The sequence below is a fragment of the Hordeum vulgare genome, chromosome 4H (assembly GCF_904849725.1).
Source record: "Hordeum vulgare subsp. vulgare chromosome 4H, MorexV3_pseudomolecules_assembly, whole genome shotgun sequence".
NCBI lineage: Eukaryota > Viridiplantae > Streptophyta > Magnoliopsida > Poales > Poaceae > Hordeum > Hordeum vulgare.
The window spans coordinates 446,985,808-447,010,409 of record NC_058521.1 but is presented as its reverse complement, the minus strand read 5'-3'; the positions used below and the strand labels follow the sequence as shown (position 1 = coordinate 447,010,409).

At 45.6% G+C, this 24,602-nt stretch overlaps 1 protein-coding gene across 2 annotated transcripts; it reads right to left on the bottom strand.

The window, feature by feature from the left end:
• Positions 1-730: 730 nt before the first annotated feature.
• On the bottom strand, positions 731-2,212 carry LOC123446592 (gamma-interferon-responsive lysosomal thiol protein-like). Of its 2 annotated transcripts, none has more exons than XM_045123168.1 (5): positions 1,886-2,212; positions 1,722-1,784; positions 1,455-1,595; positions 1,220-1,306; positions 731-1,096 (listed from the first exon to the last, which is right to left on the bottom strand). In XM_045123168.1, exons 1-5 carry the CDS (start codon positions 2,147-2,149, stop codon positions 905-907), a joined length of 747 nt encoding a protein of 248 aa, XP_044979103.1. In that variant the 5' UTR covers positions 2,150-2,212; the 3' UTR covers positions 731-904. The 2 variants fall into 2 exon arrangements, with proteins under 2 accessions (XP_044979103.1, XP_044979102.1); XM_045123167.1 differs by having other exon boundaries at positions 1,719-1,784; positions 1,886-2,211.
• Positions 2,213-24,602: the final 22,390 nt, after the last annotated feature.

Genomic DNA, 24,602 nt, shown 5'->3' with positions numbered 1-24,602 from the left:
ATATTGTTGTTGATTGTTATCATTTGTCGGGTGCACCAAGTGTCCCTTTAGTGTAAATTATCAATTGTTGTGATTTGTGAAAAAACATATATGTGTAGAAATATATTTTTGTATATTAATTAGATACATAATACATATATTTTGTTCTTTACGTTTATAACGAGTTAAACGAGCTAGCTTAAGGGTTATAGGAGTTGAGCCGTGTATAAAATTGAGCTCGTTATGTTAACGAGTCGACCCGAGCTAACACGTTATTTAGTGACCTCCAACTAGTCGAGCCGAGCTGACTCAACCCGACTTGAATTCCGGCCCTGTTAATCTAATAAATTATTGCTACCTTCAAACTATTTGTTCAAATTATGATGAAGTTTAGACTTAATTATAGTGTTACTTTCGAGTGCATTCCCATCTTTGCAAAAATAATTATAGTGCCACTTTTCAGAATTTTTTTTGCTGATGTATGGAAGTTATGTTTTTCTTAACACAGAGGTTATGTTGTACTCCATCCGTTCCTAAATATAAGTACATACGAATTAAAATAAATGAATCTACACTCTAAATCATGTCTTTATATATCCGTACATAGTTTCTAATGCAAATTGTAAAAAGACTTATATTGAGGAACGAAGGGAGTACATGTATTGTATTTCGTATATGTAAACCACGCTACCCCACTACTAAGATCGTATATCCACCATTGTATGTACATACTGACTTCAACAGAAAGATAAAACTGCCAACAATTCTCTCCATATTGATTTGAACAGAAATTTACATCATCATAACTCACTTTATTATCGGGTGATGCACATGTCCATAATTAACCTGAACAGAACAGTGAAACTGCCCTATGTTCACGTATACCGACGTACGTATATAAGCCCCGAAAGGCAAACATAATTTATCAGTTGTTCTCAACCCGCGCCACCTCAATCTTGTCCTCAACGCCGTCGTGGAGCTTGAAACCGCCGGAGTTGTAGCTGACACCGTTGCCTGCCTCCACCGCGGTCCGGTAGTGACGGTCCGGCTCCTGGCAAATCTTGGGAGGACGTCCCTTGTACGCCTTGCAGATGTAATATACGAAGTCCCCGTCGTCCTGAAACGAACGAGCTCGTCATAATTCAAGAAGTGGAATGCGCATATATACATGGTGAAATTCAGACATGCATCATAAATAAAAGTGGATCTAAAACTCGTGGGAAGAGTGGGTGTCGCTTACGCGTGGCTTGCCATCTACCACCACCCATGGGATGCCCGTGAGCGGAGGCACAAGCGCACCAGTTTGTTTCCCATACTTGAGTGAAAGCTGGATTGAGCAAACAACACTCTGGTTAGCAATCCAACTACAAAATGTATTACTGCAGTACTATGTGATTGATACTAGTAGTAGAACCGTAAGTAGAACGCAGCTTTTTTAGATAAACTAGTACAACGCAGCTTCCATAGGGATGGACCTTGTGGCCGTGCTCACTCTTGTAGCACTCCGTGACTGGCTTGGGGTCGAGCCCCAGTTTGTGGAAGCATGACTCCCACTCCCCCTGTGTTTCGTTCATCGCCAGCTCCTCCACGCAGTTGATGAAACCGAAATGCACATTCTGCAGCCAACAATCATAACAAAGGGCCACCTTAATTACCACATCCGGCCAGGCCAGAGACGTGAAGCTGTGAGGAGAGATCAGAGTTCAGAGATGATGAGTTGTGTCTTGTGAACGAATTACCACGTCCGGCCAGGCGTCGATGGCGCAAGCCTCCACGGTGTTGAGAAGGCATTCCTCGGGGCCATGCTGCAACAAGCCAAAATTCACACCTCAGCAATTAACTGAAGAACGTGTAACCAAAGGAAGGAGGAAAAGAGAGCAGAATTGATCGGTGGACGGCGGCCCACCTCACAGGTGATTGTGCCGTCCTTGCCGACCTCGGCGTTGCCGTAGGGGACGAGAGTCACGTCTGCGACCTCCAGGAGGCCGTCCTCGAAGGCTTCGGCGAGGCGGTACGTCACGAACAGCGCCGAGGGGGGGCACAGGGACTCGTAGTAGAGCTCCACGGGCACCTTCCCGGTCCCGTCGCTGCCCGCGCCAGCTGAGGAGGGGGCGCCGATCAACAGGAGGAGCGCGGCGAGGATGAGGAAATGGTGCGGGCGGGCGGCCATGGTGGACAATGGAGAGGCGATGGTTGCCGTCGGGAGCTTGGATGAATTGAGGAGCTTGCCAATGGTGGGTTTATATAGGCGATTAGGGTGGCCACGTGTCTGTTGTTGGATATAGTACCGACTCGACGAGTATTTTCCGTCGAGACGATCTCGTACGGCGCAGCCACAAAGAACAAGCAAGCACTCAAGCTGGTGGATGGATACTCGGCGTCACAAACCTAAGCAGCCAAGCTACTAGCTGGATGGATATTTCGAGTCAAGCTAGCTACCGTGGCTGTATACACAATACGCATAGTTGGCCAGAAGGCTCGTATCGAGCCTTGTAGTTTTATTTCTTTGATCTGAGATCGATATTACAGGGAGAGCTAGTACATATATATAGTACCTGGACTACTTAGTACAAGCCGACTCGGCCAGGGTATTGAATCCGTGCCGGACTCAATTTGGCTAATCGTGGTTAGTTCCAATAATCACCCCCCTAAGCACGATGTCCTCACTCTACAGCTTGGACACCTATCCTTCTTCGCATCTCCGTCAACTTCTGTCATCCCAAAGACTTGGTCAGGATATCTGCAAGCTGATCATCGGTGCAACCGTAGTTGACTTCAATCTTGCCTTCTTCCACGCACTGCCGTATGTAGTGATACCTTATATCTATGTGCTTAGTCCTGTCATGATGCACTGGATTCTTACACAGGGCAATCGCAGACTTGTTGTCAACATTGAGCACCACTCTTTCTGGTTCTTAATCCGTGAGGTCACCGAGTAGCCTTTCTAGCCACACACCTTGACCCGCTGCGGTTGCAGCTGCTATATACTCTGCTTCGCAGGACGATAATGCGACCACCTTCTGCTTTTGTGATAGCCAAGTTACTATGCTCCTGCCCAAGAAATATGCCAGGCCCGAGGTACTTTTACGGTCATCCACATCTCCTGCCAGGTCGCTATCACTGTAGCCAAGTAGCTCCACCATCTCCTTCTTTTTCTCTCTCAAATAGACACAACCGAAGTTTGTTGTCCCTTTGATGTACCTGAGTATATGTTTGACAGTTGCCCAATGTTCAGTCGTGGGTGCTTCCATGAAGCGACTCACTATGCCAACGGAATAGGCCAAGTCCGGTCGTGTATTCACAAGATACCTTAGGCTTCCGACCACACTTCTATAATCCGTTGCATCAACCGCAGGGGCTTCACTCCTTTTGCTAAGTTTAAGCCGAGGCTCCATTGGAGCATAAGTTGGTTTGCAATCCTCCATGCTACAACTTTCAAGTATCTTCTTTGCATATGCCTCTTGACATATTGTGATCCCGTTCGGCTTTTGTTGTACCTCGATCCCGAGGTAGTATGTCAAGAGCCCTAGATCACTCATCTTGAATAGCTCCTTCATTTGTAGCTTGAATCTTGCAATCTCCTCTTCGTCTGCTCCAGTTATCAAGAGATCATCAACATAGATGCCCACTAAGAGACGATCCTTGCCTTTACCTCGCTTGTACATAGCATGCTCGAGTGGACTTTTCTCAAAACCAAGAGAAATCAATATACGGTCAAGCTTGATGTTCCATGCCCGAGGAGCTTGATGTAGCCCGTACAATGCCTTGTGTAGCTTCAACACCTTGTGTTCTTCTCCTTCTTTGATGTACCCCGGTGGTTGCTTCACGTATACTTCTTCTTCCAACTCCCCGTTCAAAAATGCGGATTTTACATCCATGTGATGTAGCCTCCAAGATTCTTGAGCCGCGAGAGCTATAACTAGCCTCACCGATTCCATCCTTGTGACTGGAGCGAACACTTCCTCGAAGTCCACACCTTGCTCTTGCACGAATCCTTTAGCTACGAGCCGAGCTTTATGCTTGACCAAGTTTCCTTCAGCATCCTTCTTGACTTTGTACACCCACTTGAGCCCTATGGATTTGTGACCGTTGGGAAGATCAGCGAGCTCCCATACTTTGTTGTCTCGTATTGATCTCAACTCTTCATCCATAGCACGACGCCAACACTCCTCAGTATTTGCTTCTTCAAATTTCGTCGGTTCCTCGACGCTAAGCAAACATTGTCGTCCTCTTCTTATAACTTTGACAGGATTAATAGTACGAAGTGCTTCCTCCGGATATAAATCCACCACTGGTCGAAGACGAACTGGTGTCGGCGGACGTTCCCTTGTCTCCTGTTCTGTCGAAGACGAGGAATTTTCATCTTGTGGAGTTGCCAAACTCCTGCTTTCTGGCGATCTAGGTTCTCTTCCAGGCGCAGCTCCCAGGCTGCTCCCCTGTGGTATGCAGTCACTTGGTCGAGCGCTTCGAGCATTGCTTGGTGTGTTGCACGAGCCATCGCATGCCTCGTCTGCCGCGTCCTGCTGCGTGCCTTCGCGCGCCTCTATCCCTGCTTTATCTGGCGCGTTCGGCTGCGTTGCGTTGTCCAGAGAATCACTCGGCGTCGTTGTAGTCTCCGGTTGATTATCGGCATGCTCGTATTCGTTGTAAACAACGTGAAAGATTTCATCAGAGATCGGGTATACCGGCTCGGTAGAGTTCCAATTCCATGACCTTGCTTCTTCAAAGACCACGTCACGAGTCACAACCACCTTATTGGTAGAGGAGTTGCACGCACGGTACGCCTTCGAGCCTGCTTCATAGCCAACCAATATCATTGGAGTACTCCGATCCGCCAACTTACTTGTATGCCCGGCCACCGTCTTCACATGCGCCACACACCCGAAAGTACGAAGATGATCAACCGCGGGCTTATGTCCGTACCATGCTTCGTACGGCGTCATCCCAACCACACTCTTGGTTGGAGCCCGGTTCAGCAAATAAACGGCAGTATTGACCGCCTCACCCCAAAACTTGCCCGGGACCCCTTTGCTCTTCATCATACTTCGTGCCATCGCCACCACGGTTTGATTCCTCCGTTCCACAACACCGTTTTGCTGTGGTGAATATGGCGCCGTAAGATACCGCTTGATCCCATGTGCTTCGCAAAATTCTGTGAATTCACGAGACTTGAACTCACCCCCCCCCCCCCCGATCGGTACGGAGGGCCTTCAGCTTGGCTTCGGATTCTACATCGGCCGCCATCTTTACTTTCCTGAAGGCTTGCAAAGCTTGGTCCTTCGTCTTCAACAACACAATCCACATGTATCTGCTGAAGTCGTCGACGATGAGTAAGAAGTATTTGTTCCCAGCTGGGGTAGCCGGTGTAATGGGTCCGCACAAGTCTCCATGGACCAACTCAAGAGCTTTACTTGCTCTAAAGTTTCCCTCTCTCGGGAACGAGGCCCGCCTTTGTTTCCCAACAAGGCAACCGTTGCACACTTGCTCAACATGATCAATGCACGGTAGGCCACGTACCATCTCCTTTTGTCCAAGTTGCCGAAGAGCCTGGAAATTTAGATGACCGTAGCGCGCGTGCCACTTCCATGCCGAGTCCTCCATGCTTGACAAGAGACATACTGGATCCACACGATCCAAGTTGAGGACGTAGAGTCTGTTTGGCGACCTCTGCACCTTCATGATCAGCATCCTCTGACGGTCATACCCCCATAGATAGCCATCTTCGAGCACAATCTTGCAACCACGCTCCTCGAGCTGGCCAAGACTTATGATGTTGCTCTTTAGCTTGGGAATATAGTACACATCTGTGAGTACCTTGTGACTGCCATTCTTCAGCTCGAACAGGACAGTACCTCGCCCTGTGATGTCAATGGTCCGCCGTCACCGAACCGAACCGTGCCTCCAACCGAGAGATTTAGCTCAGAAAACTGGTCCTTGTCACCGGTCATGTGGTTGCTTGCTCCCGTGTCGAGGTACCACACGTGCCTCGCCGTGTTCACCATCTTCTTGTCATGAAGGTAAACCTTCTCTTCGTCGAGCGTGACAACCTCGGTAGCCGGTGCCTTCGGAGCTGGACCATCCTCGTCCATAAGCTCGCATACTTCGACCATGAGCATCATATCGCTATCATCGCCTCCCTTGGCCATGAGAGCTTTTTCCTTCGGTGGACTCTTGCAATCAGACTTGAAGTGACCGAGGATTCCACAATTGTGACACCTTACTTTTTTTATGTCAAATTTTCTCCTTGGTTTTCTAGCCTTTTCTTCCTGTCCAGCGAGATCCTTTTTCGCAGGGCTTTGCTTCTCCTTTGCTTTACTACCGCTTGTGGATCCACCTTGCTTTCCTTTCGATAGGGCCATCCATTGCGCCATTGTAAGCATGAGATGCTCACTCTCCTTCGAATCGCCGAAGCTGAGACGAATTCTCTCGTCGTGGGCCTTGAACCTTCCGACGAGATCCTCGACCGTGAGAGTGTTCAGGTCAAGACATTGCTCGATCGACGTGACGATTTGGATGTAGCGTGCCGGCGCGGCGCGCAAAAATCGTCGGACGATCGCAACTTCTTCTAGAGTTGAACCATAGCCGCGTATGCCGTTGACGAGGGTCTTGAGACGGGAGGCAAACTGATCAACCGTCTCGCTTTCCTCCATCTTCAGGCACTCGTAGCTTCTCAAGAGGGACTGAAGGTGTGCTTCCTTGACACGGTCATGACCCTGGTGCAGGATCTTGATGGTCTCCCATGCCTCCTTCGCCGTTTTCTTTCCGACGAGGTGTTGCAGCACATCCTTCGGCATGGCAGAGTAGATCGCCGTTAACGCTTGACGATCCGTCCGGTACTTTGCCGCGCCCTTCGCGTACTCGGCGCCGCCGGGGTCGACAGCTTCCCAGAACTCCGCTCCCTCCATCGCGACCTCCATGTTCATCGCCCATAGTGCGTAGTCCTCTCGATCCAGCCGGGGGAATTGCGACCCCCCAACCATCGGCATCGGTGCTCTAGCTCCCGCCACAACGATCTCCTTGCCCGGGTTTGACATGATCCTTCGATTGCTTTCCGAAGATCACGCCAATAAACCAAGCTCTAGATACCAATTGTTGGATATAGGACCGACTCGACGAGTATTTTCCGTCGAGACGATCTCGTACGCCGCAGCCACAAAGAACAAGCAAGCACTCAAGCTGGTGGATGGATACTCAGCGTCACAAACCTAAGCAGCCAAGCTACTAGCTGGATGGATATTTCGAGTCAAGCTAGCTACCGTGGCTGTATACACAATACACATAGTTGGCCAGAAGGCTCGTATCGAGCCTTGTAGTTTTATTTCTTTGATCTGAGATCGATATTACGGGGAGAGCTAGTACATATATATATAGTACCTGGACTACTTAGTACAAGCCGACTCGGCCAGGGTATTGAATCCGTGCCGGACTCAATTTGACTAATCGTGATTAGTTCCAATATCTGTCTGTGTGTAGCGAGGTGGTGCGTGCATATCTGAGGTGTAAATTGATGAATGGCTCCCACCATTTCATCCTACGACGACCATCTCCCACCTGCACTATGAAACAATGACGCAAATCGGCAGAAATGGTTCCCACAATCAGAGTGAACCTTGTTTCTTCTGGAAAAGTTTGGCACTCTAGTCTAGACAGGAACTCAGTGCCAGAATACATTTCCTTCAGAACATCAAGATGGCAAATGACCGATTAAGGATTGCTAGTGGCGTTTCTAAAATGTAATAACAAATACAAAACCTCAACGGAAGTGGCTGACAACTAAATAGTAACCATTCCATAAGCTGAAAACTTCAAGAGAATTTTATGGTAGCACGGCTGGTAGTGGAGCCTAAACCTGTGTTCTGGACACAAACCAAACGATTACTCAACCTGGACTCTCGGTGGAATATAGGCGGCAATTGCTGACTATGTTCTTTCTTCCTTTTGGAGAACCGCAAACCATGATTCTTTCCAGCTCACGGTAACGTGTTAGCATAGCAATAATGCTAAACATACAAATATTTATAGGATTTTACGGTAATGGTTGACAAATTTTAAAATTTCAATGTCAATTTCACTTGGCGGCTATGAAGAAAATCAACTTTAGAATCAATTTCATAATTTCTCATTTTTAGTTGCTGAATTTGATTGATTATTATATTTCCCCATACCTCCCATGTGAAACTGAATTTAAAACTGGAATTTTACATGTTTCTAGACGGTCATCCAGGTGTAAATTGATGAGTGGTTCCCACCATTTACCGTTTCATCTTACGAGCATTTGCCATCTGCACTATATGACGATGACGCAAATCGCTAATCGGCCGAAATGGTTTCTAGATGCAGAAATGGTTTCCACAGTCAATGTTTGGCAATCTGGACAAGGAAACATTTCCTTCAGAACATCGAGATGGCAAATGACCGATTGTGGATTGGTAATGGCGTTTCTAAAAACTAGCAAAAACAAAACTTCAACAGAAGTGGCTTGCAATTAATTAGTAACCATTCCATAAGCTGAAAACTTTTAAGAGAATTCTAAGGTAGCACGGCTGGTAGTGGAACCTAAACCTGTGTATGTGCACATAAACCAAGACATTGCTCTCGGAGTATGTTTTATCTTCCTTCTTTAAAATCGCAGACCATGATTCTTTCCGGCTCGTGGTAGCGTGTTAGCATACCATTACTGCGTACTTCATAGAGTTGGGAGATAACACTCGTCTTATCTCTATAGTAATACAGTATAAGGTCCTGTTTAGATTATCGTTTCGCCTCAAATACCTTTATAGAAAAAGTACAGATCCCTCCCTATTGTTTTGTTTCCGGTTGGAAATTTGCTAGCAGCCGGTAGGATACACCTATAAAATTAATAGGTCTGTATTTGATTACACCGTTACCAAGCGCGACAAGGCAGACAAGTGTGTTTCGTTGCCTACAAATTTGTTAAATTTCTTTTGCAGGTAAAAAGAAATTCAGTGGATCTTCGTAGAAACAAAGACAAAGAGAAACAATGGCAAATATGCTGCGTTAAGTGTTATATGAGTGGATGTATGTATCAGAACCAAGTATAGAGAGTACCAATCGTAACCCCCTCACGTCGCTCCCGTGGATGATCTGGGGGTAACCCTAGCCGCCGCCGCCGGTCCTCCCCCGCCCCTCCTTCCTCCTCGTCGCCGCCAGCAGCGCCGCCAGGTGAAGCCTGGATGGCAGGGGCGGCGGCAGGGATCCTCTCCCATTCAGCGACATGGCTGGCGCGGGACGGCCGTTCGTGAGGAGGCGTCGGACTAGCGCGCAGTGCGGCGGCACTGCATGTGGATCCTAGCGGCGGCGTGCGGAGCGCGTCGACGGCTGGGGTTCGTTCTTGCGGAGCGGTGTGCCGGCTGCGGGAGGGGGAAGACACGGTGGCTGCGTGCATCACCGAGTTCGGGTCAGATCCTTCTGGATCCAACGCCCGGGCACCGTCGGCCAGCGCAGCGCGGTGGTACTCGCCACTGTCCAGATCGGATCCTCATTGATCCAGATACCCGCGGTGTGCTTCTCTCCTGCGGGTTCCTCACGTTGCCGGTGTGGCCGTGGATGAAGCTGGTGGAGGAGATTCAGATAAGGGGAAACACCTTGGTCGGCCCAGGCCGGCCGCTCCAACGCCGACGCTCAAGCGTGCCGTTGTTCTTCTTGGAGACGTCGGTCCACGTTTGCTTCTCCACTTCCTACCTCACTCCCTATCGGGTGAAAACCCTAACTCCGGTGGACGGTGGCAGTGTCCTTGATGTCGTGACCTTCCTGAAGGGGTCACCTTGAGGGCTGAGTGGTGGTGGTGGGCACTGTGTGGGTCCTTGACGGTTGCTGGTGGTGGGCACTGCTTCGGGGAAACCCTAAGATCCGACCTTCCAGATCGGATGATGGCGGTACTGTGGTGTCGTTTCTCTCTTGGGAGCATCATTTGTGGAGCAGCGCTGGATGACAGAGGGAGGAGATGAAGCGGCTTCGTCTGGCCCAAAGATTTGGTGGAGCTGTCAAGTCATGCCTGGCCGACAGGTGCTACGCTGAGTCATGCCTGGTTGGTAGGTGCTACGCATGACAGTTCTTCTAGAATCTTCGCGTCTGGACGAATGAGCGGAGGGCGGTGGCGCTGTTTGGCGCCGTGGTGGCATCAACGGATGTTCGGACTGGCAAAGATGATACGGATCTCTCTCCTGAAGATGGGTCAGTGGACCGATGATGATGGCGGCTTCTAATGTGTGCATGTGGTGTGCGCTTTAGGTATGCTGCACCGGTTGTTGGTCCCGATACGTTATGTGGATGGATTGGCGACAGGACCGGTTTTAGATATGGGGAGTGAGAGCACTCCACATTATCGAGTTTGTAGGTGCGAATGATGGCTTCGGGTCGTTTGATGTATATTTTTGTCAGACCTTTCTAGAATAATTAATAAAGATGGTTGTATGCATCGATTTTGATGCAGCGGCCGGGGGCTGAACCTCCTTTTCTAAAAAAAGGAACCATGTATAGAATTAGCTAGGGCACCCACAGTGGTTGGAGGCAGCATTGCCTCTAAACTGAGGTCCACATTGCTGCCTCTAAACTGAGGTCCACAATGGCAAATATGTTGCGTTAAGTGTTAGAAGAGTGGATGTATGTATCAGAACCATGTATAGAATTAGCTAGGGCTTCGACAAGCGCGTACCAGAATAACGTGGGAGGAGTTAGGAGAGCCAATGGCCAAGGGTGAAGGGTTGGTTGCCCCATGCACCTGTCCCATCTATATATAGGCTAGAGGGCAAGGGACGGCGTCCAAAACCGTCCTTGGGCCGGCCACAAGGGAGAAAACCCTTTAAACGTGAAGATAATATCTTATCTCTAGATTCAACCCTTTAAATTTAGAGATAAGATCTTATTTCTAGATTTAAATGACATGTGCCTTGGGGAATGGTGCAACCAGCCCATGTGGTCTGTAGCCCCACCCTCGGTCCATGCGGGCCCTTCTCGGGTCAATGGGCCCTATGGTGGAACCCTTGGAACCTTCTAGAACCTTCCCGGTACAATACCAAAAAATTCTCGAACTTTTTCGGAACCCTGAATATGACTTCCCATATATAAATATTTACCTTCGGACCATTTCGGGGCTCCTCGTGATGTACCGGATCCTATCCTGGACTCCGAACAACTTTTAGAATTGCCACTATTAACATCTCAGCATTACCCTAGTGCTACCGAATGTTAAGCGTGCGACCTTACGGGTTCGGGAATCATGTAGACATGACCGAGACACCTCTCTGGTCAATGATCAATAGTGGAACCTGGATGGCCATATTGGTTCCTACATATTCCACGAAGATCTTCATCCGTTGAACCACGATGTCAAGGATTTAGTTAATCCCGTGTGCAATTCTCGTTGTCTAGCGATATGTTACTTGCCTGAGATTTGAATGTGGTATCTCATACCTAGTTCAATCTCGTTACGAGTAAGCATCTTTACTCGTTACATAATACAAGATCCCGTGACTAACTCCTTAGTCACATTGCTTGCAAGATTCTTTTGATGTTGTATTACCGAGAGGGCCCAGAGATACCTCTCCGTCATAGGGAGTGACAAATCCGAATCTTCAACCATGCCAACCCAACAAACACCCTCAGAGAGAACTGTAGAGTATCTTTATTATCAACCAGTTATGAAGTGACGTTTGATACACACAAAGCATTCCTCCGGTGTTAGGGAGTTAAGTGATCTCATAGTCTTAGGAACACATACTTGACATGAAGAAAGCAGTAGCAATAAACTAAGTGATATGATCAAATGTTATGCTTACAGTTGGGTCTTGTCCATCACATCATTCTCCTAATGATGTTATCCCGTTGTCAAATGACAACCCATGTCTATGGTTAGGAAACCTTAACCATCTTTGATCAATGAGCTAGTCTACTAGAGGCTCACTAGGTACACAGTGTTGCTTATATATTCAGACATGTATTTAAGTTTCCGGTCAATACAATTCTAGCATGGATAATAAACGATTTTCATAAACAAGGAAATATGATAATAACCACTTTATTATTGCCTCTAGTGCATATTTCCAACAGTCTCCCACTTGCACTAGAGTCAATAATCTAGCTTTACATTGTAACGAATCTAACACCTATAGAATTCTCGTGTTGATCATATTTTGCACGTGGAAGAGGTTTATTCAATGGTTCTGCAATGTTCGGATTCGTATGTACTTTGCAAATGTTTATGTCTTCCTCCTTGATATAATCGCAGATGTAATTGAAGTGGTGCTTTGTGTGTGTGGTCCTCTTGTGAAACATGGGCTCCTTGGCTAAGGCAAAGGCGCAAGTGTTGTCACAAAAGAGAGTCATCGAATCCAGTGCAATAGGCACGACTCCAAGATCCGCCATGAACTGCTTCATCGAGACACCCACTTTTGCTTCTTTCGAAGCAGCTATGTACTCCGCCTCACATGTAGAATCTGCTACTATGCTTTGGTTGGAACTACACCAGCTGACTATTGAATCATTCATAATAAATGTGTATCCGGTTTGAGACTTAGAGTCATCCGGATCTATGTCAAAGCTAGCATCATAGTAACCCTTTACGACGAGCTCTTGATCACCTCCATAAACGAGAAACATCTCCTTAGTCCTCTTCAGGTACTTAAGGATATTTTTGACGTTGTCCAGTGTTTCACTCTTGGATCACTATGAAACCTTCTGGCCATACTTATGGCAAGGCTCACATCTGGTCTTGTGCACATCATTGCATACATGATAGAGCCTATGGCTCAGGCATAGGGGACGACACTCATCTTTTATCTATCTTTTGTACTTGCTCAGCATTGAGTCTTACTCAACTTCACACCTTGTAAGATAGGCGAGAACCCTTTCTTGGATTAATCCATTTTGACCTTCTTCAAAACCTTATCAAGGCTTTGTGGACGTCCTATTAAGCGCCTCGATCTATCTCTATAGATCACGAAGCCTCATATGTAAGCGGCTTCTCGGAGTTCTTTCATTGAAAAACTCTTGTTCAAATATATATTTATGCTTTCCAAAAGTTCTATATTGCTTCCAATCAGCAATATGTCATCCACATATAATATTAGAAATCCTATAGAGCTCCCACTCACTTTGTTGTCAATGCAAGCTTCTCCATAAACTTGTATGAACCCAAACGTCTTTTTCACCTCATCAAAGCGAAGATTCCAACTCCGAGACGCTTGCACCAGTCCATAAATGGAATGCTGGAGCTTGCATACTTTGTCAGCATTTTTAGGATCGACAAAACCTTTTAGTTTCGTAATATACAACTCTTCCTTAAGGAAACCATGAAGGAATGATGTCTTGACATCCATCTGCCAAATTTCATAATCAAAAAATGTAGCTATTGCTAACATAATCCTGACATACTTAAGCATCTCTACGGGTGAGAAAGTCTCATCGTAGTGAGCTCCTTGAACTTGTGAAAACAATTTTCCAACAATTCGTGCTTTATAGATGGTGACATTATCATCCGTGTATGTCTTTCTATTAAAGATCCATTTTTCTGAATGACCTTACGATCATCAGGTAAGTCCGCCAAAGGTCGTACTTTGTTCACATACATGGATCCTATCTCTAATTTCATGGACTCTAGCCATTTGTAGGAATTCGGTCCCACCATTGCTCCTTCACAGCTCGTAGGTCCATTGTTGTCTAACAACATGACCTCCAAGACAGGATTGGTGTACTACTCGGGGGTGGTACGTGTACTTGTCGACCTATGAGGCTAGGTACTGACTTGATTTGAAGCTTCACGATCATCATCATTAGCTTCCTCTTCAATTGGTGTAGGCATCATCGAAACATCTTTCTTTGTCATGCTACTCTCCAATTGAAGTGACGGTTCAAAAAGGTCATCAAGTTCTACCTTCCTCCCACTCATTACTTTCAAGAGAAACTCCTTCTCTAGAAAGGATCTATTCTTGGCAACAAATACTTTGCCTTCGGACCTGAGGTAGAAGGTGTACCAAATTGTTTCCTTGGGGTATCCTATGAATAAACACCTCTTCGCTTTGGGTTCGAGCTTATCACGCCGAAGCCTTTTCACATAAGCGTCATAGCCCCAAACTTTCAGAAATGACAGCTTAGATTTCTTGCCAAACCATAATTAATACGGTGTCATCTCAACGGATTTAGATGGTGCCCTATTTAAAGTGAATGCAGTTGACTCTAATGCATATCCTCAAAAAGATAGTGGTAGATCATTAAGAGACATCATAGATCGCACAATATCCAATAGAGTACATTACGACACTCGAACACACCATTATGCTATGGTGTTCCAGGTGACGTGAGTTGTGAAACAATTACACACTCTCTTAAATGAATACCAAACTCGTAACTCAGATATTATCCACCACGATCAAATTGTATAAAACTTTATCTTCTTGTTATGATGATTCTCAACTTCACTCTGAAGTTGCTTGAACTTTTCAAACATTTCACACTTGCGTTTCATCAAGTAAATATACACATATTTACTCAAAGCATTAGTGAAGATAAGAAAATAACGATATCCACCGCGTGCTTCAACACTCATTCGACCGCACACATCAGTAGATATGATTTCCAACAAGTCACTTGCCCGCTCCATTGTTCCGGAGAACGGGGTTTTCGTCATCTTTCCCATGAGGCATGGTTCACATGTATCAAACGATTCAAAATTGAGTGATTCCAAAGGTCAATCACCATGGAGTTTCGTCATGCACTTTACACCAATATGACCTAAGCGGTAGTGCCACAAGAAAGTGGTACTATAATTATTAACTTTGCATCTTTTGGCATCACTGTTATGAACATGTTTATCACTACGATCGAGATTCAACAAGAATAACACATTCACATTGAGTGCCAGAACATAAAATATATGACTCATATAAATAGAACAACCATTATTCTCTAATTTAAATGAATAACAATCTAGCAATAAACAAGATCCATATATAATGTTCATGCTCAACGTAGTCACCAAATAAAAATTATTTAGGTTTAAAACTAATCTCGATGGTAATCGAAGAGCGAGCATGCCGACGGTGATCACATCAACCTTGGAACCATTTCTGACACACATCGTCACCGCGTCCTTTGCCAGACTTCGTTTGATCCGTAGTTCATTCTTTGAGTTACAAATATGAACAACTGAACTGGTATCAAATACTCAGGCACTACTACGAAAGCTAGTAATGTACACAGCAATAACATGTATATCAAATATACCTTTGTTGATGTTGACAGCCTTCTTATCAGCCAGGTACTTGGGGCAATTCCGCTTCGAGTGTCGAGTCCCCTTGGAGTAGAAGCACTCGGTCTCAGCCTTGGGTCCAGCCTTGGGTTTCTTCATGAGAGCACATTCTTCTGGAAGTTTCCCTTTTTTCCCTTGCTATTCTTGAAACTAGTGGTTTTATTCACCATCAACACTTGATGCTATTTTTGTATTTCTACTTCCCCGACTTTCTGCATTGCGCATAGCTCAGAGATTAACTTGTTCATCCCTTGCATATTATAGTTCACCATGAAGCCCTTATAGCTAGGTGGCAGTGACTAGAGAACTCTGTCAGTGACCATCTCAGGAGGAAGCTCAACTCCCAACTGATTCAAGCGTTTGTAGTACTCAGTCATCGTGAGTATGTGCTCACTGACAAAACTATTCCCCTCCATCTTGCAGGCGAAGAACTTATCAGAGGTCTCATACCTCTCAATTTTTGTCTTAGCTTGGAATGCTAATTTCAACTCGTGGAATATATCATATGCTTCATGGCATTCAAAACGCTTTTGAAGTCCCGATTCTAAGCTGCACATCATCTGATAAGTGTTTCCCTTTTGGGTCAAGCGATAATCCCTAAAATACTCACATTGATCGAATGTGTATCCCATTATCAAGTTCAATTGGGATTTCTAAGGATTATCGAAGCAGTATTTATTGTTTTCCACATAGCCATCATCGAGGGTTTAGGAGGTTCCCCATCTCCATGAGTAGCAAGTACAACTAATTTTTTGGTGTTTCGTGTTCCATAACCGCGGAGGAGGACAGCGATAAAGAAAATAAAACAAATAATAACAGAAAATAAAAATTACTTAGTGATAAAGCAAACAAGCACACACGAGAACATCAACCACTATGCTATTGCTCCCCGCCAACGGCGCCAAGAAAAGGTCTTGATAACCCACAAGAGTGTAGGGGATTGTTTGTATCCTTTTTTGATAAGTAAGAGTGTCGAACCTAACGAGAGCTAAAGATATAATTAATATTCTATCATGTTCTATCGACCACCGATACAACTCTACGCACGCTAACGCTTACTTTACCTAGAACAAGTATGGAACTATTTTGCGGGAAGGAAACTAGAAGTACTTAGTAGGTGTAATAGATAGGTTTGGAAAGTAATAAAGGACGTGGAAATAAAAGTTAGGTACTGTTTTAATAAAGATTAATAAGTAAGTTTTTTTTGTATAAAGCCTTTGTGTAAGACAAGATAAAGATTGTCCATTGGCAATTGAATATAACATGATAGATACTTATCATATGCAACGAGGGAGAGCCATACGCTAACACACTTTCCGTACTCGATCATATGCACTTATGATTGGACCTCTAGCAAGCATCCGCGGCTAGTAGAAATCATTAAGGTAAACCCAACCATAGCATTAAACATCAAGTCCTATTTACTCCCATACGCAAACAACTCGCTTACTCAAGTTTAAGCTTATGTCACTCTAGCCACCCACTAAAAGCGAATCATGAACATATTGCAAACCCTCCAACGTGTATCCTTCACGTGTGTACGTAATGCAAGGCACCTTAGGACAACACCATATCAACACACAACTCATATCAACAACATCATATCACAATTAACCCGTAGGACAAAACAAATCTACTCAAACAACATAGGATAGCCACACATCATTGGGTAATAATATATATCATTAAGCACCATGTTTAAGTAGAGGTTACAACGGGGAGAATAGGTTTTACACCGCCGCAAATAGGGGGAGAGAGTTGATGGTGACGGCGGCGAAGCTGTTGGTGTAGATCGTCGTCACGGTGGTTGCCCCGGCGGCGCTCCGGTGCCACCAGGAGAGGGGGGAGAGAGACCCTCCTTCTTCTTCCTTGGCCTCCTCCTTAGGTGGGAGGAGGGTTTCTCCTGTGTTACATGGCTGCCATGGCTCTCGGAGGGCAGTAGCCCCTCCGAGATTGGATCTCTCTCTCTCTCAGTTTCTCTCCTGATTTTACTGTTGTTTTCTACCCCTTCATCGTCTCTTAAATATCCGGCAATCTGTAACACCGGTCAGGATGACATTTTTAGGGGATTTTTATCGCGAAAATATCTTTCTTGCAACGGAAGGAGAGCCTACCGACTTGAGGGTTGGCCACAAGACATTAGGGCGCCCACCCCCGAGGTCGCACCTTGTTGGCTTGTGGGGCCATCGGGCATCGTCTTGCTTTCATTCTGACTCCCAAAATTCACATATATTCCAAAAAAATCTCCGTAAATTTTTATCGTGTTTCGACCTCATTTGATATGGAATTTCTGTGAAACAAAACACACACACACAAAAACAGGAACTAGCACTAGGCACTCGAAAAGTAAGTTAGTCCCAAAAGATAATACAAAATGTTGCCAAAATAATATGAAAGTGGTAGAATATTGGCACGAAACAACCGAAAATTATAGATACGACGAAGATGTATCAGCATCGCCAAGCTTAATTCCTACTTTTCCTCGAGTAGGTAAATGATAAAAAGATAATTTCTGATGTGGAATGCTTGCTATCATAATCTTGAACAAATTTATGATCATGGCATGAATATTAAGATACAAGTGATTCATGGCAATAGTCTATCATTTGAGATAAATACATCCATACTCAGGTTTACCAACAAACAATCATGTCCTTTCAAAATAATACTGCTAAAGAACGCTATCCCTACAAATCATATAGTGTGTCATGCTTGGTCTTCCTAGTATAAAGTATAAATCATGAGCGCCCAGGTGTCAAACCAAGCAATTGGATCGTACTCAAGCAGTACATGATGGTGAACCATGGATATAGCATAAGGATGGATTTGGATACGGTGGTATGTTTCAGAGGGGTAAAAGTGGAGAAGAAAGTCTCGCATCAAGTCAGTGTATCAACGAGCTATGGAGATGTCCGTCAATAGATATCAATGCGAGGAGTAGGGATTTCCATGCAAAAGGTGCACTAGAGCTATAAGTGTATGAAAGCTCGACTAAAGCTAAGTGGGTGTGCATCCAACTTGCTTGCTCATGAAGACCTCGAGCATTTGAGGAAGCCCATCATCGGAATATACAAGCCAACTTCTATAATAAAAAATTCCCACTAGCATATGGAAGTGACAAAATAAGAGACTTTATATATGGAGAACATGGTGCCACTTTGAGGCACAAGTGTGGTAAAGGATAGTAGCAAAGTACCTTCTCTCTTTATTTCTCACTTATTTGTTTGTCTTTTTTATTTTTTCATGATGGGATTTCTTTCTCTTTTTTCTCCCCCCCTTTCTTGGCGGGCTCATTTGGCCTCCCCATTTTCATTTTTCGTTCAGAGTCCCATCGAGACTTGTGGGGGAATCATAGTCTCCACCATCCCTTCCTCACTAGGAGAATGCTCTAATAATTATGAGCATAACACTTTTATTTACATACAACTCGATATGAAAAATAGATAGGATGATATGACTCTATATGAATGCCTCTGGTAGTGTACCAGGATGCGCAATGATCTAGGGTAGCAAAAGATATCAAAAAACAGATAAGCCTGTTAATCATGCTAGCTATATTACGACCATGCAACGCAATATGACAATGGAAGTACAAGTTATATGAAGTGACGGTGGAAGTTGCATGGCAATATATCTCGGAATGGCTATGGAAATGCCATGATAGGTAGGTATGGTGGCTGTTTTCAGGAAGATATAATGAGGCTTATGTGCAACAGAGCGTATCATGCCACGGGCTCTGGATGCACCGGGGAAAGTTGTCCTGACCCTCGAGGTGAGAATAGGCAGTGCACGGTACCGAAGAGGCTAGTAAATATGTGGAGGTAAGAGTGTGATTATCCATGGATTCACATTAGTCATAAATAACTCACATAATTATTGCAAGATTTTATTAGCTCTCTTGAAGCAAAGCACTACTTGCATGGCACTAGGGAGGAGGTTGTTAGGAGTTAACAATCGCGCGCCCCCGATTATAACAACACAAAGGATTTTAATCAAGGATAAATTATGCTCCAACTTCATTGCGTAACTAGAGACTATATATGCATGCTTCGGGAATCACAAACCTTAACATCAATATTCTAACTAATCCACAATCATCCACTAGTGCACCCACATATTACTATCTTAATATCGCAAAATATTGCAGGGAATCAAATATATCATAATGAGTGATCTACAAGTTTTATGTAGGATTTTATGACTAACCATGTAAATGACCAATTCCTTACGACTCTCAAAATTGGTATAAGTGAAGAATGAGTTTAATTCTTTCTTAAAATACTTGGACATGCTCTAATAAATATAAGTGAAGCAAAAGAGCATTCTATAAATAACAATTTTCTATATGTAGAGAAACGCACATCCAACTTCAAATGATATAAATGAAGCACATGAAGCATTCTATAAAGCCATATGAAAGGATCGATATGGTTGACTATAGGGGGGTGAATAGTCAACTACCAATTTTTATATTTTCTTAACAAGTTAGGGTTAGCAACATAAAGGTTCTCTAAAATAATAACTAGGTGAGCAACCTATATGATGCTACCTACTATGACCGCTAGAGCAAGTAAGAAATACTCTACAACAATAGCATACACAATGTAAAGGTAAGAGATAACCACAAGTGGAACCGATAATGACGAGGATGTGTTACCGAAGTTCCTTCCCTTTGACAGGAAGTACGTCTCCGTTGGAACGGTGTGGAGGCACAATGCTCCACAATATACCACTAGGGCCACCGTATTCTCCTTATGCCCTCACACAATGCAAGGTGTCGTGATTCCACTATAGGTGCCCTTGAAGGCGGAGATCGAATCTTTACAAACAAGGTTGGGGCTATCTTCACACAAAGCTTGGAGGCTCCCAACAAGACCACGGAGCTTCACCACAATGGAATGTGGCTCCGAGGTGACCTCAACCGTCTAGGGTGCTCAAACACCCAAGAGTAACAAGATCCGCAAGGGATTAGTGGGGGGAATCTAATTTCTCTTGGTGGAAGTGTAGATCTTGGCCTTCTCAACCAATCCCTAGGAAATCAACAAGTTTGATTGGCTAGGGAGAGAGACCGGTTACATATGAGCTTAGGGAGCAACAATGGAGTCTTGGAGGGTCAAAGGTAGGGTTTGTGAGGTAGGTGAACACTTTATATAGTGGGGGAACAAGTCCAACCATTACCCTCACTGTCAGCACGCCCCTAGCGGTACTACTGCTTGGGAGCAGCGGTACTACCGCTGTCCCTAGTGGTACTACCGCCTGGAGGAAGCGGTACTACCGCAAGCCCCAGCGGTACTACCACCAGGATTGAGCGGTACTACCGCTAGGCTGACACAAAGCCACGACAGTAGAAATACTACTACCGAGCCTACCACCGCTGGAAAAGTATTCGCAGAAAGTCCAACGAAGTACAACCTGCTCAGAGAGGGAGGTACTACCATCCCCTAGCAGTACTACCGCTCGCCTGTAACGGTACTACCGCTCAGCTAGCGGTACTACCGCTCATCTGGAGCAGTACTACCGCTAGCGAGCGACTACCGCTCAACATGAGTGGTACTACCGCTGGACCCTTTGCAAATGCTGCGAAAGACCGAGCGGGTGCTCCATTGCCGCAAAGAGAAAGTGGTGGAAAGAAAATGTGCGCGTGTGAGAGTTGATTCCACCCAAACCTTTCGTACGCGGACCCCCTCTTAATAGTACGACATTCCTACTACTCAATACTACCAAAGAGAACCGTAGGAAACACCGTGCTCCAACAACACCGAGGGGCGACGAATCATCTTGTGCCCTGTGATGTATTATCTGAAATGCTCAATGCACACGATTAGTCCACAGAGGTGCTATCATCAATCACCAAAAATACTTAGAACAAAATATGCCCTAACAATCTCCTCCTTTTTTGTGGATTGCTGACAACACCGGATTTTCACAAAAACGTAATAATGAAAACATAGACATGTGAGCATAAAGATAAAGGCACAAGATAGATGATAGCACATGCTAAGTATAGAGAGAGACTTTAGAGATAATATAAGGATAGCATATGTCTCACACCATTTGACGAAGAGTATTCACACACATAATAAGATATCCAACAAACTTAAACCAACCAAGTTCAGAAAAGACAGTCTCAAACGCGTATGAAAAAACCAAAGGCAAATCTCTAACACTCTCTCCCCCTTTGGCATCAGTACACCAAAAAGGCAGAGAGAACGCAAACACAGGTGGTGGCTCATTCATCCTCCTCAGCAGACACATCCGTAGCATCCTCATCGTCCTCATCATCATCCTGCTACTCCTCGTGATTAGACCCTGCTGCATCTTCTTCATCAGACACCTCCTGATCAGTCCCATCCCACTGGTAGTCTCTAGCCTGCATCCAGATAGCCTCTGGAGTGATGACATCCTCAGAACCACTAAAGACGTGCACATCAAGCGTCCTCAGTAGGCGCTTATTCCGCTGACGGTTCTCCTTCTGCGCCACATGAGTTTGATACTGTCCTTTTGCCTGCATGCAAAACAAGGTCCTCATCTGGTCCTTTAGGGACCCCATCTGTGCCTTCAGCTTCTTGGCCCAAGATGGCTCAGCAGAAGAGCGGGTCTGTGAAGCAGGGCCGCCCTCAGCCCTAGCAGCATCAGTCTCCTCCTCAGCCTCCATGTGAGCAGTAGAATGTGAAGTGGAGGTGCTGGCCCACTTCTCTTTCTGGCGCAGTTTGATGGGATCATGGCTGACGAGCTCTGTGGGTGCAGGAAAGGCCCTGTCAAGGAAGGTCTCAGTCCATTTAGGCTTGATATAGTAGAACAAGTAAGGCCCATAGATGGGGACCCTACGGTTGTATATGACCATCTGAAGCTCGCAAAACATCACATTTGCCACATCGAGTTGCCCATTGGGCTCTTCCAGTCCTTCCTAACACATCAGGAGCATGTCCACCAGATAGGAGTGAACTTCGCCTTTGTTACCAACCTGAGGGAACAGAGTGTTGCGGAAGACCTGATGCATGATATCCAAGAAGGGAATGAGCACACCCTTCGTGACATAGAAAGCATTAGCTTGTCCTTGGGGTGTTATCAGGGTTGCGATGAGGGCACAGGCCAAGAGAATTATGCAGCCCAGTGAAATTGATCCTCAAAAGCTTCATGAACTCAGCCCAAGAGCCAGTCAACTTCTCGCCATGAGTCATCCAAGTCAAAGAGAGATTCTCATCATTATGGAAGAAGACAGAGGTATAGAATTGATCCACTACCTCTGCATCGAAGTCACAGTGAAAAGTGATGATATCCTCAATACCCACCTGCTCAATCATACGCAGGGCCTCGCCAAAATATTCAGTATCCTTCCGGAGATGATTGAGATCAATCCACTGCACTAGAACAAATTTCTTCTTCTTAGTTAGGACGACATCTTGATAGATCATGAGTTGTTGCTTGGTCCAGAACATCTCTCCGCCCCTGAACTCCTCCCTCTCATTGACATAAGGGTTTTGCTTTCGGCGCCTTGCAAACTCCTTGGGAGCCATAGTGTCATATTCAATGGTGGACGCCTTGTCCTTTGATACAGTCTTCTTGACGCTGCACTTCGAAGGACGGGAACCTTCTGGTTCTTCAGGGTTGCGGTACCTCTTGGACTCGGTGTTGCGAACTGGGTTGGAACGACGGGAGCCACCACCTAAGACATGCAACACAAACATGCGAAGGCGACAAGAGAAGTCATGGCAACATCCAGAACAAGGAGAAAACACAAAATAACCCAAGTAGTAGCAAGCATAGGTTGCAAATCGAGCACTAGCGGTAGTACCGCTCGGCCAGGGCGGTAGTACCACTCAGCCCGGGTGGTAGTACTACTCCACGAGCGGTTGGACCGCTCGGTCAGGGCGGTACTACCGTGAGCTAGCGGTAGTACTTCTCGGGCTGGGCGGTAGTACCGCGTGGTTACACACCTGGAGGAACAAGAACGAATCTAAACACAAAGCTGCATATTTAAAAACATAAGAGACCAAAACTATGGATCTATGCCCAAAACTATGCAGATCCTATGCAGCAACGCAAATCGAGACACTTCTCAACATATCTCCTCCTATCCATGTACGAAACAAAATCATGCCACAACAATGGAGCCAATACATCTATCCCTAACCCTAGAACCAAGAACATCAATACAACACAAGGGGGATAGGGGTAGTACCGGAGTCCATGGAACACGGGGGAGGAAGGAGGAGGAAAGCCAATGCCTCCAACTGGAACGGGAGGAGAAGCGCCACGGAGAAAGATCAAATCTGGGGGAACTCGGGGCATAGAGGGAGAGATCCATGAAGAAGAAGCAAATGGGGCAAGGAAAAACTGCCCCTCTCTTTATATACGCCCAGGGCACGGGCATGGCAGTAGTACCGCTCGTGCCCTAGCGGTAGTAACGCCCGACTCTTGGCGGTAGTACCGCTGGGATCATCACGGTAGTACCGCTTGAGGCAGTAGTATTGCTCCCCCTGAAGATTTTCAGACGCTAGCCCTAGTCAGTGGTAGTACCGTGCTGTTCATCGCGGTAGTACCACTCTGTTCATCGCGGTAGTACCGCTCCCCCTGGCGGTAGTACCGCTCCAGAACATACAGAAAAATCCAAAAATTGTCAGAATAGCGAGAAAACACTACGGACACATACCAGTCAGTACCGGAGAAAAGACAGAGGCAAAATATACTGACTGCAATATTATAACCCTCCTTACCAGGAGAGAGAGGGGCGGTGGCCGGAGCCACGTGTGTTTGAGACAAAAGGTATGACACCGCGAAGAATTATCCTTGGGTTCATGACCAACACTCATCTTTGAAGCACAAGTGCCATCAATAATGGCCAATGTGAAAGACTTGATCGATTTATGCATAATGGGGGGAGGGAAAGTTCATTGAGAGAACAACACTCCCCCAATGTCCATGCCTATACCTAGAACGATATATAATGCGGAATGAGGTGCAGACTGCCTAGTTTCAATCCACATTACTTGAATCAATGATATTTAGCTCATGCCTCAACTCCCGGAACCTTGCTTCATCTAGGGGCTTAGTGAAAATATCTGCAAGTTGCTCTTCAGTGTTGATGAAGTGAACCTCAATATCACCACGCTTGATACGCTCAAGAATGATGTGATGGCGAATATCAATGTGCTTGGTCTTGCTATGTTGCACCGTATTGAGGGAAATCTTGATAGCACTTTGATTGTCACATAGAAGAGGCACTTTGTCACAAGTAACACCATAATCCTTTAAAGTTTGCCTCATCCATAGCAACTGTGCACAGCAACTCGAAGTTGTTGTTAGAGCACATATATCCATATGTGGTTTTGGTAATTGATGACAATTCCTATGGACT